The sequence below is a fragment of the Phascolarctos cinereus genome, unplaced genomic scaffold, assembly GCF_003287225.1.
Source record: "Phascolarctos cinereus isolate Bilbo 61053 unplaced genomic scaffold, phaCin_HiC Scaffold_5;HRSCAF=322, whole genome shotgun sequence".
Lineage (NCBI taxonomy): Eukaryota > Metazoa > Chordata > Mammalia > Diprotodontia > Phascolarctidae > Phascolarctos > Phascolarctos cinereus.
The window spans coordinates 447,160,377-447,181,896 of NW_027555958.1; the positions used below are offsets into that span (position 1 = coordinate 447,160,377).

The following is a 21,520-nucleotide window of genomic DNA, read 5'->3' on the forward strand; positions in this document are numbered from 1 at the left end:
TATCAAAAGAAAAACAAAAGACAGAGGAGTCACTGAAATATTTTTTAAATCAGAGAAATGCACAGAAGAGAACTGGAGGAAGGCCAGAAGGAGAAAAAAACAAGTAGGTCAGCTTCAAAAGTTACATGTTGAATTCATTATAAATTTAAATGGAAAAGCAAGCTTTACATAATAGAGATTCATTATTTCATGTAAAATTCCTTTTTTTTTTCTTCTGTAGTTTGTATATGGAAATGCCCAATGTATTTGGTGTTTGTTCAGTTCAGAATAAAATAAATATACATATATTTTTAAAACAGCATGCTTGGGGCAGCTACACGGTGCAGTGGATAAAGCACTGGCCCTGGAGTCAAGAGGACCTAAGTTCAAATCCGGCCTCAGACACTTGACACTTGCTATGTGACCCTGGGCAAGTCACTTAACCCCATTGCCTAGCCAAAAAAGAAAGAAAGAATAAAAACAACATGCTTTACATACATTTCGTTTGATCCTTAGAACAACTCATGCTAAATAAGATCATTCTTATTTTATCCATGAGGAACCTGAGGCACAGAAAGACTAGAGAACATGCCCAGGAATCCCACAACTAGGAAGATTCAGAGATGAGTCTGCAGCCTGCCCAGATCCTCCATGATACGTCCCGCTGAAAGCCATTTCTCATGCCTCTTCACTATTAAAGTATTTGGCACTTCTCTAATTTCATGAGCTATTTCAGGGGTGGGCAATCTGCGACCTTGAGGCCACATGTGGCCCTCTAGGTCCTCAAGTGCAGCCCTTTCACTGAATCCAAACTTCACAGAACAAATCCCCTTATTAAAGGATTTGTTCTGTAAAACTTAGACTCGGTCACAAGACCACACCCAAGGACCTAGAAGATCACATGTGGCCTCAAGGCTACTGGTTCTCTACCCGTAATCTATTTGATATCAGGGTTGTTTACAGGGATTCAACTAAACAAGCCTCCATTCAGAGAAGGACAGCACCTGTCCAATGCTTTCCACCTCCCACTAGTGCCCATTCCTGGAACTCACTCCCACACCTACCTGGTCCTCTAATCTCTGCCTACAGCCCGCCCATCCTTCCACACTGACTTAAACATTTACTTCCCTCCAGTAAACCTTTCAGATTTCCCCCTACCCCAGTCAGAAGCTACCTCCTCTTCCTCAGATCTCAAATAACAGTGCATAACTCTGGTCTTATCATATTCTATCTGTCTTATAGTTAATACATTGTTATTGCAAATTTATCGATGTATAATACAAAGGTAGCAGGGCTGGTAGATAATAGCTTATAATCACTAGCATTTACATAGCGCTTTAAAAGGTTTGCAAAGCACTTTACACATATTTATCTCACTGGCTCCTCACAACAACCCAGGGAAGTAGGTACTATTTATTACCCCCACTTTGCAGATAAGGAAGCTGAGGCTGAAAGAAGTTAAGTGATTTACCCAAGGTCACACAGCTATTACATGTCAGAGGTAGGGTGTGAATTCGTGACTTCTTCATTCCAAGTCTAGTTCTCTATCCACTGTGCTACCTGGCAGCCAAACTAGAGACAGGACCAGCCTTTAAGTCAAAAAGTTCAAGGCCTGCCTCTAACAAATATTGGTCCCACCCCCAAAGCCCTTATTCAGGGGAGTAACCCTTATGGAGAAGGGGCCTGCCATCCTCACCTCCACCAGGCCCCAGGCCCTGGGCCTGTCTCAAGCCTGCCCCTGCGGCCGTCCTCTCAGGAAGCAACCTGAGTAGCAAGGGGGCCTGGTAATAGCTGTTGCAGGGGCTGCAGCCTCGACTCTTGAGCAGCCACAGCTTCAGAGGACCAGAAAAGAAAGTTTTCACTGCCAAAGTCCTTGGCACTGCTCAGTGATGCAGCTTCAGGAATCATTATGGTTTTATTCATAAGTATTAATCACTACACGCTACAACACTAGGGACTGTGGGACTTCTCCATCTACTCGCCACTGAAACCTCCCCCATGGCTTTCTCTACTTACTCGAATATGAGGTTCCTTGAGGCAGGCCAGCAGGCTCCTCCATTATCCTTGAGGTCTGTTTTAGTGCTCAGCATAGTTTTGGACACAGTAAGCACTAAATAAATGCTTTTCTATTCCATCATTCCCACCTTCCTTCATGCTAACTAAATGACCATGATCACGGCACTTAGAGAGCTGGCCGGGGCTCATAAGAGTTTAAAACCATAAGTAACACACAAATTTTCAACATGCATCGATGCCAGGACTCTCTCATGCTGATGAAATCACAGATCTGGACCCTTCATAAGACTAAGACACACACACACACACACACACACACACACACACACACACACACACACACAGAGTTGATAAACTGTGACCAACATAAGGCCAACATTAATACCTCCAATGTCTAGTAGAATGCTAGTCACCTTTTTTGGGGAGGTCAGGGGCACAGAAAAGGAAGGGGAAATGATTACTGAATTTATTTATTCATTTATCTCTACATACCCCTCCCATCACCTAGTGCAATGTTCAGCCAGATAAATATCCACTGACCAAAATCGATGGTGGCTGTGACCTCCGGATTTCACATGATTCTATAAAAACAACAAAGGGGCAGCTAGGTGGCGACACAGAACATTCACTAGCTGGGTGACCCTGGGCAAGTCACTTAACCCCAATTGCCTTACCAAAAAAAACAACAACAACAACACCCACTGATTTCATCCTGCTCCACTGGACTTTAAGGAAGACTGCTAAAGGCCAGAAAATCCCAAGGGGACAACAGGGTCCAATTTCTGGGTACCAATGATCCCAAATGTAACCAGACTTAAGACAGCTGTTCTTTCTATTCTGAGGTCAGATAAAGAAAATAAGAGTAATGGCAATGAGGAGGAAAGTGAACATCATGCAAAGGGCAATGGAAAGGAGCACAGTGGACATGAGCAAGTGGCAAGATGTGGTAAGCAGGGAATAAGGAAGAAGAACCAGAGGAAAAGACGATATCACAGAAATGTCTCAGTGAAAAAGAAGACAGGCTGGTCCCAGGGTGATCCCAGCAGGCTCCTCCAGTATCCTTCAGATGTCAAGAAAAGGACCCTGGCACTGGCTGGTTGGACCCAGGATAGGTAGGCAGGGATGAACCAAAATCTGGGTATCGCTGGAAGGAACGTACCCATTAATGAAAAAAGAGCTTCCTCGGCATTGTTGATGCTAATATGATTTATGATCACAGTGAACGTCAAGCTTTCCCCAAATGCTTTCATATTTATCCTATCAATTCATTAGATCTAAGACCTCATCTCATTTCTAACAGGGTTATTACCAGATCAAGGGAGTGCTAGAGAAATCATTTATAAAGAATTTAACAAACCAAGGCTGTCCTGCTCGTCTTTTTACAAGTCTGACTTCCTTCCAAACTCAGCAGCAACGCCACCTTCTCTAAGACATTCTTCCTAACTATCCCTCCTCCTTCCACCCAGTGGCTAGCACCCCTGCCCTCCCACATGCTTGTTTAATTTGTTAGGTGCGTACTCACATCAGTGGTTCTCATGCGCCACAAAACTCCTCCACACACAGCAAGATGCCCCACAGCCTGCTCTTTAACAGGGAGGTCACAACAACAGTTCTGCGTGCAGAGGGACAAAGCCATCTTCTCTGCTGGGGGTCCTGGGGCAAGTCAGGAAAGGAGAGGAGGTGGCCATGGGGGAAGGAAGGAGAATCAGAGAAATCCCTAGACTTAGGGAATGAGACTAGAGACCCAACCGCCCAGGAACTCTACTTTATTGCCATAATAATGTTATTAAAGTTATTAAACTAAAAACTAAACTAAAACTGAGATAGTGCTTGGATCTTCATGATAAGTCTGAGACAGATGGGCTATTGTTACCCCATTCTGCAGCTGAGGAAAGTAAGATTGGTGGTAAAGAAGTAAAGTGACCAGGTCAATGTCTATGCCATGAATAAGACTTGGGTTCTTCTTACTTCAAATCCAATGCTCATTCTACTACATGGCCTGGCTACCAACCTCAGTATTTGCTGTGTTTCAATGTCTCAGAGCAAAGAATATAACATCATAAGTAAAAAGTGGAAAAAAAAAAAAAGAATGAGGATCAGTGTGATACATATCATCCCCCTGACTAGAAAGAAAACTGCCTGAGAGCAGAGGTCATTTCTCTTGTCTCTAGGTCCCCAGATTCTAGCACGGGATCTCACATATAGCAGACACACCCTTACTAAATGCATTTGAGTGAAAAATGGTGAGGGCTAGTCCAGACAACAATGATGGAGAGCACGTTAAGGTTTGCAAAGCATGTCTGCTCACTGGGTGAACATGAGGCAGATTCAGAATTAGCTGAACGGAGAGATCCATAGGATAAGACTAATGGTTCAAGGTCAGCATGGCACACGTTCTCAGTAAGGGTCCCAGGAATGCTTTCTTGACATTTTTACTAAGGACTTAGACAAAAGCACAGGTGGAATGCTTATCAGATCTGCAGAAAACACCAGGCTGGAAGGTAGAGCTGATCTGACCTGGGAAACAGGGTCAGGATCCAAAATGACCCTGACAGGCTAAAAGACTCAACTGAATCTGACAAGATTACATTTATCTCTATTAAGTTTCAAATCTTACTAGCCTTCAAAACATCAACTTCTTCCTAAGTGCTACACTAGAGAAGCATGGTTAGACAGCAGTTTGTGTGAATAAGACTTGAGCTTCCCAGTGAACTGCACACGAAATAGGAATCCGGAGTGGAGGTAGAATACAAAAAACGAATGGAATCCGAGGCTGCACGTGGAAAGGCGGCTGCTGGAGGACTACATTCAGCTCAAGGACAACGACCATCTGGAAGACATCCAGAAGAGGGCCAGAGGATGAGGAAGCATCTGGAAACATCTGGAGCTCATGCCATAAAAGAGGAAACGAAGGAACTGGGGCACTGTGGCCTAAAGACAGGGCAGGATGCGGGTTCTCAGCTATGTCAAGAAGACAGATCAGAGCTGGTCTGTTTGTCCCCAGAAGGCAGCCCTAGGAGTAACGGGGGAAGCTTCAACAAGGAAAATCTAATGTTGCTGTCAGGAATTCCCAATGATCAGTGAGAGAGCTGGACTGGCATGGAAGGCAGTGGCTTTCCCTTCACCACAGGCCTTCGAGGAAAGGCTGGATGACCAGCCAGGACCCTAGGCCGTGGCTGGGGATATTCGAGAAGGGGTCATTTTCCAGACGTGGGTTTGATTCGGTGGGCTCCCTGGCTCCTTCCAACTCTGACATCCAGTGACTTTGTGGTACATTTTTTTCTTCCACAGGGAAGGGCATGAGGTGTCAGGTTATAGTAACAGGGAAGAGAGGTAATAGCAATTGTACCTCATTAGCTATAAGGCAAGACTCCTCTGAAGGGTCCAGTTAATAATCATAAAAAGAACAGCTAGGATTTACATAGAACTTCAAGGTTTATAAAGTGCTCAACACATCTTCTTCCATTTGATCTTCACGATAACCTTGTGAGATAGTGACTATTATTGGCCTTACTTTACAGATGGGGAAAGTGAGACTGATCAAAGGTAGTGTCTGAGGAAAGACTTGAACTCAGGTCTTTCTGACTGTAAGCCACAAGAGCTCTATCTACTGCATCACCTAGGTACCTCATTAAGCCTCTCTTCCTTGAGAGGCTTCTGTATATTAATGAAGATAATCTAATGGGGCTGTAATTCTACTTTCAATTTTACTTAAGAAAACTTAATTAAAGCTTCAAATAAGGCAATTAAGCAAGTTAAGAAATTCTATAAGGAATAAAGTCTCAGCAAAGAGAATTTGTCTAGTAATGGCATACTGCTGATGTGGTGCAGTCACAGGAAGCCCAAGAGCATTAAAAATAATTACTTATCAAGAGAACAATAAAACTAGAGCCTGCACGGTGAGTACGTCCAAACCTCAATGGGACGGGTGAAAGCAAGATGACAAAGCAAGTTCAAAGGCCAGAGGGTTCTTTCAGGCTTTCCGTCTGCAATCAATTGTAGGATTCGTCAGGAAATGCTCATATTCTTCTCCCCCTGATCCCAGGACAAAAAGAAGGTGATGACTGACCTCAGGATGTTTGGGTGAGAGAGTCTGTTCATGAGCTGGACTTCCTTCAGCATGTTTGCCCGGTTACTGCTTAAAATGTTCATCTTCAGAGCCATCACCTGGTCAGATACTCTGTGGCGCACCTACGGGTCAGGTAAGCAAGAAGATAAAAGGTGCAATCAAAGGTCACGGCTAGTTCCAATCTAGATTTTTTTTTAAATGACAGGAAGCTTTTTTTATTAGAAATGCTAACCAAAATTCAAAACATAGCATAAATGCTGAGAAAAATCCAAACACATCATTTTTTATTCTAAAAACATTCTATTTTTTTGTTGAAATACCAGGAAAATATTGTTACAATGTAAAGAAATTAGATCTTTTCTATACTCTAGTGTTGAGCAAAACCCAAACTCCCTCTTGCAAGCCAACCCAGACCTGACCTCATACTGCCTTGAGCCACTGCTAGCATGAAGTCCACCCCGAGAGGCCCTGGGCCAACAGTGACCTGGAGTTGGAAGGCCAGGCTCAAGTTCCAGCCTCAGCCCTTATTGGCTGGATGACCTGAGGCAGACACAAACACTAGACTCTGGGCCATATGGTCCAAGCTTGGCCTAAAGTGTCAATCCCTTCCACAGTGTTCAATTAAATATACAATTTTTTAAACACTAATTCTGACACAAAGTTTAGAAAGACCCACCTTTCCCTTTTGGAGCTAAGGTATGTAAAGGCAAAAACATTTAAAAGATAGAAATAACAGACAATCTTACATGATAAATTCATAAGAGAGGTGCAGAACAAAGTACCATGTCAAGTCTAAGGAAGAAAGTTTTTTTCCCCCCCCCAATCTTCACAGCATAGGAGGACATTGAAGGCAGAGACAGAAAAGTCTAGGGTGTATCCAATGGACAAAGAGAATCTAGTCTGGCTAAAGCAGAGCCATAACCAGGCTGCGATTTTGCCTGAAGGCAGGAAATTTGCCTGTGGGCCATGGACTTAAAGGGCTGTTCCTCCTTGTTATGGTCTTCTAAAGAGGCAGAAGAGGAGCAGAATCTGGTGGTAGGCAGTGGTGAGAGTGAAGGTGGGAGCCCACAAGGGAAGAATGATTGTACCATTGTGTTCCTCGGAGATTCTCTGACCTAACTGAGGTTGGCTATGATCCACCATGGGGGCATCATGAGCAGATTCATAACAATGTGGACCACTCAGTACGGAATGTCAGAGCCTACTTCAGTGATCTTGAGCCTTGTAGAGGATATGGGCTGGGCCAACCCAGGCCTATGAGCTCTCTGCCACCTCAGCAGGGTCTGCCCCAGGAAAAAGATGATGAGGAGTGGGAACAGTTCAAGCAAGGCAAGGCAGCTGGGAGGGAAAGAAAGCCAAGTCTCCCAATTCTAAAACCATTATTCCCCTTGAACCTTTGGCCTCCCAGTTCTTAAATTTGTCCTGGTTGTGGAAAGGAGAGGATAAGGCAGTTTATTGGGGAAAAGGGTATGCATCTGGAAGGACTGAAAGGTCATCCTCCCAGGGACAACTGCTCTGAAGTGCTAGTAGTCTTGTGCCCCTAAAGGAGGTCAAATTTCAGCAAGCCAGCTGAAAGGGCTGAAATAGAAGTCAGGAGAATTGTACTCTAGGAAGTGATATGACACTAACTCTAGAAGATGGTGGAGTCAAAGCAGTGACTTGCTTGAGCTCTCCCCCCAAAGCCCTCCAAATACCTATAAAAAATGGCTCTAAACAAATTCCAGAGCAGCAGAACCCACAAAAAGACAGAGTGAAACAAATTTCCAGCCCAAGACAACCTGGATGGTTGATCAGATAAGTATATCATGTCGGGCTGGAAGAGGAATGCAGTTCAGCGTGGGCACGCAGGCAAAGACCAGGCCTCAGTGAATCTGAAGCAGGCCTCAGAGGACTGAATCACAGGCAGCTGTGGTGGTTTCCAGACTTCTCAACCCACGAATGCCAGGGCCAACTTAGAAGGTCAGTGGGAAAAGTCTGTGTCTGTGGTGAGAGAGAGAGAGAGAGAAGCGAGGTGCTCTCAGCTCCAGTTCCAGAGCTCCCGGGAACAGGGCTGCCTCCTGAGCTTCCAGCCCACAGACTGAGGGAGAATCAAGTGGCTGATCAGAGGAGGATTGCAGGGATCTCTCTGCTGATGCAGGATTCTCTTGCTTTGTCCAGGCTTGGATTTGGGTCACAGTTCTGGGTGGTGGTTCTGGGGCAAGGAGGAGCACTGGTGTGGTGGAGCTTGTAGTGGTAGTAGAGAGAGAGTGCTCCTCCCAGTTCCAAGGCAGAAAAGAGTGCTTATGGTCACTTACAGACCAGAGTACAGGCCAGGAAAGGAGTAAACACCTTGCCCTTGATCGTACCACCTTGGAAGAACTGAAAATTTATAGGTCCCTAGGAGCATCTCTGAAAACAGCTGCACAAAACCCCCAAAGCTTAGGACAGTACATTCTCCACACTGGAAGCAGACCCTTCCCTTAACAAAGAGTTTAAAACTTAAGTGATTGACTGGGAATATGAGCAAACTGTGTAAAAAAAAGTCAGACCATAGAATCTTTCTTTGGTGACAAAGAAGATCAAAACATACAACCAGAAGACGACAACAAAGTCAAAGCTCCTACATCCAAAACCTCCAAGAAAAATATGAATCAGTCCCAGACCATGGAAGAGCTCAAAAGGGATTTTGAGAAGCAAGTAAGAGAACTCTAAGCCTCTGTTTCCTTTTCTGTAAAATGAAGTAAACGAGAAAAGCAATATCCACAATGACTATAACAATGTAAACCAAAAGAATAGTAAAATTAAATAGAACTACAGAAGAAATGAGGAAATTTACCTCCCTCTTTTTGTTAGAGAGGTGGGGGATAATGGGTGTAGAATGTGGCATATACTCTTGGATTCATTCAACTGGTCTGTTGATAACTTTTTTTCCTTCTTTGTTATAAAGGAAGGTTCTCTGTGCAGAGTAGGGAAGGGGTATATTTGGAAATGATGTGAAGTAAAAATAAAAGGTATCAAGAAACCTCAAAAAAAAACTTTTAATGATGGGGAGATGCACATGTACCAAAATATTCATAGCAGAGCCTTCATAGTAGCAAAGAAATGGAAATAAAGTAGACGCCCATCAAGCGGAGACTAGCTCAACAAGTTGTGGTACAGGAACGTAATGGAACATTATTGGGCTTGTCAGGATCCCCATGCCAAGACCACCCCTCTCTTTTTACTATTAGGAGACACTCTGTTTTCCAGAGCTAAGATACAGCAAGACCTTATGCCTTGAGCTTGGCATAACAACAATCCTTTGCACTCACCCTCTAGATGATCTCAGCCACAGCAAAAGCCCAGAAGTATTTCACACCAGCAGCAGGTGGTCCCTGAGCTTGGACAAGCACCTGCAGTACTCGTGTTCTGGTCGTGAAGTCCTGCTATGAACCAAACTGGTCTCACTATTTCTGTTGCCCAGCACTGTCAGGGCTATGGCTCACTGCACAGCCACTGGTCTAAGTATTGAGATTTGCTCACACTAAAGCGGGTCTTCTACTAGAGGGGGCCCCAAAACACATGTCTAGTTTCCCTCCTCCTACAGAATAAAGAAAACTTTTTGCTTATGACCAATGCTAGCTCTTTGGTTTTGTTTTGTTTTGTTTTTAGAGTTAACTGTGGTTTTGAGAAGTTGTGTGAACTCTCTGGTTCTTTTAGAATTATCAGAGGTTGCATGACCTCTGTGACACTTTGGTCATTTGTTCTCAGGGTTGACAGGCTATAAGAAATAAGGACAATGAAGAATTCAGAGAAGCCTCAGAAGACTTATGTGAACTGATGCAGAGAAAAGCAAACAGAACCAGGAAAACAAGCTACACAATTACAATAATGTGAATGGTAAGAACAAAACTGAACCCTGTAGAATTAAAATGACTATATCTGTCCCTGCAGAAGAACTGAAAAAATGCATCTCCCTTCTTGACGATAGTCAGGACACTGCGGCTGTAGAACACTGCATGAGCAATTCAATAGGACTCAATTAATGTATTAACTAGTTTACTAAACTCCTTTTTTTATTATTTTTAATAAGAGATCACTTGCTGGGGGGGAGTGGGAGGAGAGGGGACAAGGGGCAAATATATTCAGAAATCATGTGACATAAAAACAGATCAATAAAATTAAAAATTAAAAATCTTCAAGTGCTATTAAAAATGAAGGGGTTGGACAAAGAAATCTCTCTAAGAAATAATCATGGACCCCTTCTGGCAACCTGGTGAAGACTATGTAACCCCTAATGTTAAATGTATAAAATAAAATAAAATACATAAGATGGAAAAAGAAACCAGTTACACTGACACAAAGTTACCAAAATGTGGTGGTGGTGTTTTTTTAATGTTGATTTCCCAGGTTAAGAATACCTGCTTTCAGGTCACTTCTAGCTCGAACAGTATGTGAGTCTCTGACATTTGGGTTTCATTTGACTCTGCCTTGGTCCAGCATCAATTTCAGTAACAGTTGAATCCACCTTCCTCAATGATCTAGGTAGGACATGTCACTTCCTCCTTTGAGGGCCTCCTTCCAGCTCTAATATGATACTTTGAGCATTTGGGGGGAAGGGGTAGCTTCAAGGCCTCTTTCAGCCCCCTCCCCAAAAGTATGTTTGCTATAAGAGTTTCCATTTTTCTATGCCCCCACTGTCAGTAATGAGGTTGCTTGAATGCCAAGTGTGAAGAAACAACTGACCTTAGCACCTAGTTACCAAGAATAATTATGATAAAAAGGAAGCTATCAAATGGACCCATAAGGGAAGGGGAACCATGCAGCCTACCAAGAAGCCTCCTCATGTACTCTGCTATCTCTGACATTCCCATCCCCTCCCCAACACTAACAGAGTTTTTAGTACTGCTTGCCCTAGAATGATTTACAGGATTTAACTCTATGTACAAAAAGCCCTAGTCACAGCTGAGAGAAGAGGACAAAGTAATCAGAGAAGAGTAGGATATAGTGGGTGGAATTCTGGACTTGGGGTCAGGAGGACCTGAGTTCAAATCCGGCCTCAAACCAAACACTTAATACTTACTAGCTGTGTGACCCTGGGCAAGTCACTTAACCCGAACTGCCTAAAAAATAAAATAAAATAAAATAAAATAAAATAAAAAGATTCTACGAGGTTTCAGCAATATATAGAACCAAGAATTACCAGAACAGGCTGGTTTTCAAAGAGACAGAAACTAGAGACCAAATTACCAACATATACTGGATTATGGAGAACATAAGGGAGTTCTAGAAGAACATCTACTTCTGTTTCATTAAGTACACTAAAGCCTTTGACTGTGTGGATCACTACAAAATGTGGCAAGTTCTCAAAGAGATGGAAGTACCAGGAGGCAGCTAGGTGGCGCAGTGCATAGAGCACTGGCTCTGGAGTCAGAAGGTTCAAATCTGACCTCAGACACTTGACACTAGCTGTGTGACCCTGGGCAATTCACTTAATCCCAACTGCCTCACAAAAAGAGAGAAAGAGAGAGAGAAAGAGAGACAGACAGACAGACAGAGACAGAGACAGAGATGGAAGAGCCAGATCATCTTACTTGTTTCCTGAGGAACCTGTATGAGAGCACCAAGAAGCAACAGTTAGAACTGAACATGGAACAACTAATTGGTTTAAGATTGGAAAATGAATATGACAAAGCTGTATATTATTTAACTTATATGCAGAGTACATCATGCAAAATACCAGGCTGGATGAATCAAAAGATGGAATTGAGGTTGCCAAGAGAGATACCAACAATCTCAGATATGCAGGCAATACCACTCTGATGACAGAAAATAAAAAAGAGTTAAGAAGCCTTGATGAGGGTGAAAAAAGGAGAGTGTAAAAACTGGCTTGAAATTTAACATTAAAAAAACTAAGATCTTGGCAACTGGTTCCATCACTTTGTGGCAAATTAAGAGAGAAGAAGTGGAAGCAGTGTCAGATTTTATATTCTTGGGCTCAAAGATCACTGTAGACAGCAACTGGAGCTATGAAATTAAAAGATGCTTCCTCCTTGGAAAGAAAGCTATAGCAAATCTGAACAGCACACTAAAAAGCAGAGATATCGCCTTGCCGAAAAAGATCTCTATAATGCAAACTATGGTTTTTCCAGTAGTACAAGTGAGAGTTGGACTACAAGGAAAGTTGAGCACCACAGAATCAACGCTTTCAAACCATGGTACTAGAGAAGCTTTTGAGAATCCCCTGGACAGCAAGGAGATCAAATCAGTCCATACTTAGAGAAATTAATTCAGGATATTCACTGGGAGGTCAAATACTGAAGCTGCAGTTTTAAATACTTTGGCCACATAACGAGAAGATGGAACTCATTGGAAAAGACCTTGATGTTGGAAAAGACCTTGATGTTGGAAAAGACTGAAGGCAAAAGGAAAAAAGGGTGGCAGAGGATGAGATGGCTAGGTAGTGTCATGGAAACAATGAACATGAACTTGGACAGACCTCGAGAGACAGTAAGTAAAGAATAGAAGGGCCTAAGGTGCTATGGTTCATGGGGTCATGTCAGACACAACTGAATGAATACCAACAATAATAATAACAACAAAAGAGAGAAGTAAGCAGAATGAGTTATATAACAACAAAATCGTAAGCAGCTTGGAAAGACTTGAGACCCTTGATGAAGCAAGCATGTTACCTAAATACTGACAGAGAGGTAATGGCCTAAATAAAGTACAGAATAAGCAGACACTTTTTGATTTGGCCAATGTGTAGTCTTGTATTGCTTGATTATATTCGTTAGTTACAAAAGTTTTGTTTTTCTTTAGGGGGGGAAGAGGGAAAGTGGAAGAGAGGAGAATATTGGTAGGGTTGCCAAAAAATAGAAAATAAAGAGGGATTAATTAAAGCATTTTTAAATTCACAGATTACAGAAAGAAGTTCAGAAGAAAAAAGACAAGAACAACAGCTTTGAAAGTGACAGGTTGAATTTATCATAAATTTTTTCTAAAAAGTAAGGTGTAAGTAATATAGATTCAGAATTTCATATTTAATATTTTATGCCGTATTTGGTATATAAAATGTTCTTTTTTTGTGTCAAGTTCAGAATAAAAAATGAATGCAAACTTTGTCTCTGACATAATGCTTTTTAGCCCCAAAGAACTGTATAATCATGTTCATATATATTTATTAAAATATCTATAAAGTCTATGGAATATTGGAAAGAATACTGAATTTGGAAACGACCTAGGGATTTGAGTCTTGGCTCAGCCAGGCTTCTCTCTCTGTGAGGATTAGGGGAATTCTCTACCTCTCTGAGGCTGTCTCTTCATTTGGGGGGGGGGAAGATCGTATGAAATCACCTCTAAGGTCACTTCCAGATTTACATTCTATACTTTAGACCATGCACAGACAGAAATTCTGGGTAGGGGCTAGGGAATAGACTCTTCCCATACGGCAACATGATTCTGTACATATCTAGCTTGGTCACAAAACTCATGTGCAAGAATGACAATCGACCACAGCAAAGCTGGCCTAAACACTTTTATTTTCTCCTCTGTGCTGCTACAGACTTTCAAGGGGCCTAAGCCCACAAACCACTGCTGAAAATAAGTGTCTGTTGTGAATTAGTGCAGTCTCAGTAACAGCAAAAGGGAAAGAGTAAGAAATCATCTCACCAATTGCCAAATAGAAGATCTCTCCCCGAAAAAGTTGTGAAAGATAATGAAAAGTTAAGAAATCAAGTGTAAAGAATTCTTCTCCCCCACCACCAAAAAAAAAATTTTTTTAAGTCCATTTTTGGATAAGCTCAGAGAATTGCAATATAAAAACGTCAACCACTGGGAACAGGCTGTGATGGATGGGTGTGGGGAAGCAAGCACACTGATGTACTGTTAGTGAAAATGTTAAGTGGTTCTGTTGTTCTGGATTCCAATTTGGAACTATGCATACCCTTTGATCTTGCAGCCTCACTCCAGAGCACACCCCTCCAAAGAAGTAAAAGACAGAAAACAAGTCCAACAGATAGTAAATAGACAGCAAAATCCATACCATATATGCCAAAATAGTCATAGCAGGTTCCCAGCTTGGTTCTCAATTTCACACTTATTAAGTGTGAACAACAAACACTAAGCACCTACTCTGTGCCAGGCACTTTGCTAAGTACTAGAATACAAAGAGAAGTAAAAGACAACCCCTGATCTCAAGGAGCTCAGAATCTAATGAGAAACTCAACATGGAAACAACTATGCAGAAACACTTATGTGCCAGATAACTAGGATATATTGAACAGCAGGGAAGTACTGGAATTAAAGGGACTGTGAAAGGCTTCCTTTAGAAGGGGAGATTTTATCTTGGACCTAAAGGAAGGCAGGGAAGCAAAGAGGCAGAGATGAGGAGACAGCTCCAGCCACAAGGGAGAGCCAGAGAAAATGCACAGAGCTGAGAAATGGAGCATCTTGTTCAAAGAACAAAGAGGCCAGTGACAGGAAAGTACATGGCAGAGTATGGAGTGTACAGTGTGAGACTGGAAAGATAGGAGACAGCTAAGTTATGAGAGGCTTTGAATACTATTTTTTATTTGATCCCAGAGGCAATAGGGAGCCTCTGGAGTTTACTGAGCAGGGGAGTGACATGCACTTCAGAAAAATCACTTTGGTGGCTGAGTGGAGGGTGGACTAGAGTGAAGAGAGACTCAAGACAGACAGACCCATTAGATTATTGCAATGGTCCAGGCAGGAAGAGATGGGGGTCTGAACAGGGTTGGTGGCTCTGTCAATAAAGAGTGACAACCAATTAGATTGCGGAGTTGTAACTAACATGCCCATGTCTCCCCGTCCCCCAAAAACCCTCACTTTATCAACCCCTGGTACCTACTTTACCATTTCTCTTCTGCCTTTTGTGGCTAAACTTCTTGAAAAGGTTATCTACAATAGGGCCTCTACTTTCTTTCCTCTCATGCTCTTCTTACATCTCTCCAGTCTGGCTTCAGACCTCCTCATTTCAACAGCCTTGTCCCTCCAAAGCTACAAATGAGCTCTGAGTTGCTAAATCAATCTTCATCTCTCTTGAGCTCGCTGCCGCCTGCAGTGCTGTTGATCACCCACTTCTCTCCTTTCAAGATTCCTGGGACACTGCTCCCTCCTGGTTCTCCTACCTGGCAGACTGCTCCTCTCAGTCTCCTTTACTGGATCTTCATCCAGGTCACAACCAATGACAATGAGTATCCCACAAAGCTCCATCCTGGCCCCTCTATACTATTTGACTTGGTGACTTCCTCAATTCCCATGGATTCAATTATTATCTCTATGCTGATGATTCTCAAACCTTCTTACCCAACCCTAACCTCTTGCTGATCTCCAGTCTCAAATCTCCAACTGCCAATGGACATCTTACACCAGATGTCCAGCAGACATCTTAAACCTAACATATTCAAAACTGAACTCATTTTCTCCCCTCAAATCCTCCCTTCGTCTCTTCCACTCTTCCTTATCATTGTTGATAATATCACCACCCTCCCAGTCACCTAGGCTGGTCACCTCTGTGTTGTACTCAACTCCTCTCTCTCACCCCTTTATCCAATCTGTTGCTAAAGAGGCCTCCCAAGTTTACCTTTTATAACGTCTCTTTGCAGGTCCCCACACACCTGAACTATTGCAGTAGTTGGGGGAGGGAAGGGGGAGGGACAGGGGGAGGTAGGAAGAGGGATCGTCTGCCTGCCTCAAGTCTCTCCTCATTCCAGTCCATCCTCCATATACTGCAGCAACCTAAGTGATTTTCTTCCTAAAAGCGAAGGTCTGGCCACAGCTTCCCTCTACTCCATAAATTCCTACCACCTCCAGCACTAGATAGCAACCTTTCTAGCAACCTTTCTAGCCTTCTTACATGCTATTCTCCTTTCTGCTTGTTCTTCACACATGACACCTCACCTCCTGTCTCCATGCCTTTGTATAGGCTATTCCCCACACCAGGCATGCTTTCTCTCCTCACATCTGATTCTTGGAATCCCTGGTTTCCTGTAAGACTCAGCTCAAGTAACTTTCTGAAAGAGGCCTTTCCCAGTCCCCCATCTGTGAGCTTCCTCCCCTTCAAGGTTACCTTGTGCCCCCTTTAGTTGTGTTTTTATACACTTATGACAATGTATGTCCTCCATTAGAGTAAGCACTCTGAAGGCAGGAACCATTTCATTTTCATCTTTGTATCTGTTGCACCTAGCACAGTAGCTGGTACATAACTGGTATCTAATAAATGCTTCCTGAATTGATTATAAGTTGATTATAAATTATAAGCATTTATTAAGCACTGACTATGTGCCAGGCGCTATGCTAAGTGCTAGGGATACAAAGAAAAGTAAAAGACAGTCCCTGCCCTCAAGGAGCTCATAGTCTAAAGGGGAAGACAACCTGCAAACCACTCTGTACAAAAAAGCTACACACAGGATGACTTGGAGATCTTCAACAGAAGGAAGGCCCTAGTATTAAGAGGTATGGAGAAAACTTTCCTGTAGAAAGCAGGATTTTAGCTGGGACCCCTTTGAGGCCAGGGAAGAGGGTTCTGGGTATAGGAGCAGGGGAAGGACAGAATGGGAAATGAAGGTGACATAAAAACAAGAGACATCAATACAAATTCTTTAAAGGACAAAAGGTATAATGAAATGTTTACTTGTTTTTATGAAGGTGTCATTCATGTAGGATTCTTTCCCGCTGCCTCAGTGACTTTGTGGTCACACGCCTCATGACCACTGAAAGAAGAGCCACTCTCCTTAGCCGATCTTACAAGGACAAGTTCAAGAAAACACTGTTACACAAAGAACTCACTGACAGTAGTTTTCCGACTCTATTTACTGACGATATCTGGGCTTTAAAAAGGCCTCTTCATTCTGAAAGTCACTGTTCTTTTTTGAAAATCATCTAAGGAGCTGTTCCCTTGTATGCGTGTCAACAACTTTTCTTGTGAAATGCTGACAATTGGTAAACAAGGTGGAGAGAAGGCACAGGGGGGAGCCAGGGGTGAATGATTTATGTTTCAACCAGATCAGAAAAACAGTTCTCTAAACAAAGAAGCAGTATGAGGTGCCAGGGCAGGCAAAGAGGCACAAGGCAAGAGAACTGGGCCCTAGCCCGGGCGCAGCCACAACAGAGCAAAGAGAACAGCTCACATTTCTAAGGAGCTCTTTGGGGCTAGACTTCCTCACAACAACCTGTAAATGTCCACAGGGCAACGCCCATCATCAGCTGCTAGTGCCCTCCTTCCCAAACTAGCTTGTATTTAGCTACTTTCTATTTATTCTATTTACATATTTACATACCATCTTCTGACTACTTTGCCTTTGCAATTCCTGTCCCATACCTCCAATGCACCCCTTCCCCTTTCCCCCTCCTGGCTTCCCTGGCCTCCTTCAAGATTCAGCTCCAATCCCTCCCTCTACAGAAGCCTTCCCAGCTGTGCCCCCCACCCCTGGCCAACTAGTGAGCTCCAAGAGGTCAGGGACCGGGGTTTTCGCCTTTCTCTGTACCCTCACTTCAGCAAATGCTTAATAAATACTTCTTGACTGACTAACAATCTGGCTCTAGCCTATCATTTCAAAGGGTTTATACATTACTTGCCATCAGGAACTCTACCTTGAGGCCAAACAATATCGCTTGCTGTTCTGCACACAAAACATCTATCAACCACTTCCATGCCTCAGCATGAGACACACCTCATTCCCAGAATGCTCTCCTTTTGCAGCTCTGTCACTTGGTCACTTGAGTTCAGCCCAAATACCCCTTCCTTCAAGAGACCTTCTGGAATTTCCCCAGCTGTTAGCACTCCTTATCACTATTAATGTTTTTCATAGATCCTATGTGTCTTCCTCTAGCAGAATGTAAGGTCTTTAAGGACAGGAACTGTCTCATTTTTGTATTTTGATCTCCAGTGCCTGGCTCACAAGAAGCACTTAATAAATGCTATCCATTGATTGTCAGTCAATAAGTACTTATTAAGTGTTACAAGGAGGGGGTATTACAGTTCCTCTATGCTAACCACTGGGAATACAATAATAAAAAGAAAAGATAGTTCCTGTCCACAAGGTAAAAGTTTACAATCTAACAAGACAATACAAGAAAGGAAAAAGGGGACTGGGGGGGAAAGAAGGTAGCCAGCCAGGTAGGGGCATGACAGAATCCAGTCCAAGGAATACAACTGGTGGGACATGAAGAGTCAGCTGGTCTGGAAGCCCTTTTTACATGAAGGCTTTGCTCCTCCCTCCAGCCTTCCAATCAGAGGGTCAGAGGGGTGTGGATGAAGAGAATCATGACACCTAAATCCTCATGCAACTGAAATTCAAACCTCCTGCTATGGGCCAGATACTGGTAGAACTGAGGAGGCAGGAGTTAAGCCACTACATTCCCACAACAGCAGCCAGGCCTTAGGAGCATGGAAGTTGTGCAGACTTGGAGCCGTCTGGGTTAACTTTGCCCAGGTGGGGTGACTTTGGGAAAGATGATGATAAAAATGGTTTTTAGGATGTTGGTAGAGAGCTTGCCAACAGCCTTTATCTTCAGGTACTATTTCCCCATCACCTTGGGAATCGCTTATACAGGAATATCTGCATATGTTTTTATTAAATGAATTGTCTGTTTTGACCTCTGGAGCTCTGAGGCATCCAGTGCACCAGACACAGAACCATCATGTATCTGCTGAGGTAGGATCTCTAGCCATTATCTCACATCAATTCCAACAACATTCTCCATTAGGTCACTTCAGACTTCCCACTCCGTATTGAACCTGCTTCATGTCCTTCTACATAAAACTGGCAAACCAAGTCAAACCGATTTTGCAGTGGAACAAAATCTCTCATCCAAGCCACACCTGACTTAGGATCTGAATCTTGTGCAAAATTCTCATTAGCCTCACCCTCCGAGCAGGGGTCTGCTACTAGGAACCACAAAGCAAATGGACAATTTAGTCAGATGACTTTGGTCTCTTTTGCTTTCTTATATCATGACATTCTTTCCATGAGAAAAAAAAAGGGTGAACATTTGCTTTTTTTCAAACAATATTTTACTTTTTCCCCCATTACATGTAAAGATAATTTTTAACATTCATATTTTTTAAATCCTGAGTTCCAAATTTTCTCCCTCCCCTCTCTCACCTTCCCCCTCCCTGAGGTGGTTAGCAATTTGATATAGATTATACACGTGGAATCATGCAAAACTTATTTCCATATTAGTCAGAACACCTGTTTTTTAATAATATTTTTATTGATATCTTTTGCTTTTATATCACCTAGATTTCCACCCTGTCCCTCACCTAGCCCTCCCTAAGAGCTGCCCTTTAGAAGAAAGTTTACTTCTAAACATTTAAGCTCCATGCATACCAGATCACTTAAAAAGCATTCATGACATTGGGCACAGTTCACTACAAAAGCACAGAGATGGAAGACAGAAGGTGCAAGGAACAGCAGGTAAGCCAATATAGCCACATGGTAGCATGTGGCAGGCAGGAAAGTGTGGGGATAGCTGGAAAGGTCGAGAGTAGTCTGAGTAGAGGGGTGAAATGGTTACTTTGTAGCTGAGTGGAGGATGCATGGTAGGATGGAGAAACATGAGGCAGGGAGACCCACGAGCAGGTCAGAGCAGCAGTCCAAGTGTGAACTCATGAAGGCCCATGCCAGGGTGTGGCCATGTGAGCAGAGAGAAGGGGACATATATGAGAGATATGATGAAGGCAGAAACAGCAAGACATAGAACAGACTGGCTCTGTGGAGTGAGTGCAAGTGAGAAATCGAGGATAACAGCAGCATTGTGAGCCTTGGTGACTGAGGGGATGGTGGTCCCTTGACAATAATAGGAAAATTGGGGAAAAAAATAGGAAAATTGGGAGAAGGGGAAGATTTTGGGGAAAGATAATGAGTTCTGTTGAGTTTGCTATGTGTACAGGATGCCCAGTTTTAGAAATCCAAAAGGCAGTTGATTATGTGGGCCTGGAGCTCAGGAGAAGAGAGATTAGGGCTGGGTAGCTATATCTGGGAGTCATTTATATATGGATGATGTTTTAATGGGGGGAGGAAGAGAAGAAGTAAATGAGATCACCGAGTGAGATAGTATATAGAGGGAGATGAAAAGAGAGCCAGGACAGAGCCTTCTCACCATTACCTGTGGCTTCCTGGCTTCTTTTAAGACTGAGCTCAAATACCTCCTTGCATGCTGCCACTTTCTCTGTGAGGTTATCTTCTGATGACACTCTGTATCTCTTACATGGTCAGATACTTCCCGTTACCTCCCCCGTAGGAGCATGGGGGGGGGGGAGGACTGTAGTTTTGCCTTTCTTTGTACCTCCAGTGCTTAGCACAGTATCAAATAATAAGCATTTAAATGCTTTTAGACTGACTACTGTGCTGTAAGAAATGATAACAATGGAGAGTTTAGAGAAACATGGAAAGATTTATATGAGGAGATGCAATGTGAAGTAAGCAGAACCAGGAAAATAATAACAATGGAAATAGAAACACAACAAAACAATTTAAATTGAAGGCTGAGAAATTATAATGACCAAGCTAATCTCAAAGAAAAGCAATAAGGAAGCACCTCCCCCTACTTTGCAGAAGCAAGGAGCTGTGGGTGTGTAATACATATAATGTATATGCCACTTTTTTTCTCCTAACACATTGGATAGTTTTGCAGAACTGGTTTTCTATTCTTTTTCTATTCTTTGTTATAAGGGATATATGGGAGGGGTGGAAAGGATTCCTGGGAAACTTGGGTGATATTAAAAATAAAGCAATAAAAATTTAATTTCAAAAGTTATTAACGAGGGAGCTAGGTGGTGAAGTGGATAGAGCTCCAGCCTTGGACTCAGGAGGAACTGAGTTCAAATTTGGCTTCAGACACTTGACAATTACTAGCCGTGTGACCCTGGGCAAGCCACTTAACCCCAACTGCCTCACCAAAAAGCAAAAAAAAAAAGTTATTATTAATGCCTTTCACACTGGAGTATAACATCTAGAGACTAATTCTGGTAATAATCAACAAGCAGGAGAAGGAGATTTTAGAAGCCTAGCACATGCAACATGGACATTGCTTCAGAAGCTGTTTGAACAGACTGGTGCAAGGATGTAATTTAAGTCACGATGGGTGCAATCATTACTCAAGGTGTTTTCAGATAAACTGGTCAAACATTTTCTCCGAAGCAGTGGCTCCTACTTCTACCATGTGACTGACTTAATGTCCTCCAGGTTGCCACATTCTTCTCCCCAAGCCAGTCCTCCTTCTTCAGGTCCCTGTGAATGTGCTGCCTGTTTACTACAACCTATCACTGATTCCTTTCACAAAGAAGGCTTTGGGCTGCCTCAGGTACAAATTCCTCCAGCCATTCAAGAAACATGTCAATTCCCAGAATGCTCTACAGAGTACTCAGTTACAAATGAAATCAAAACAAACAAAAAAACCCCAAATACAGAAGTAAAGAGGTCCTCCAACACATCTATCCTGCTAATCCCTGGCTACCAATGATTTACCATTACT

At 42.9% G+C, this 21,520-nt stretch overlaps 1 protein-coding gene across 3 annotated transcripts in view; it reads right to left on the bottom strand.

The window, feature by feature from the left end:
- The window catches only part of TESK2 (testis associated actin remodelling kinase 2), a 146,731-nt gene that overhangs the window by 90,484 nt on the left and 34,727 nt on the right, over positions 1 to 21,520 (bottom strand). Inside the window, exon 3 of one of the 3 annotated variants that reach the window (XM_020987577.2) lies at positions 6,065 to 6,186. The exons of 1 other annotated variant lie outside the window; for it this stretch is intronic. In XM_020987577.2, coding sequence (XP_020843236.1) covers positions 6,065 to 6,186 — 122 coding nt within the window. Of the gene's footprint in view, positions 1 to 3,517; positions 3,538 to 6,064; positions 6,187 to 21,520 lie in introns of those variants that run through there. One more of the 3 variants, XM_020987578.2, reaches the window with a different exon arrangement.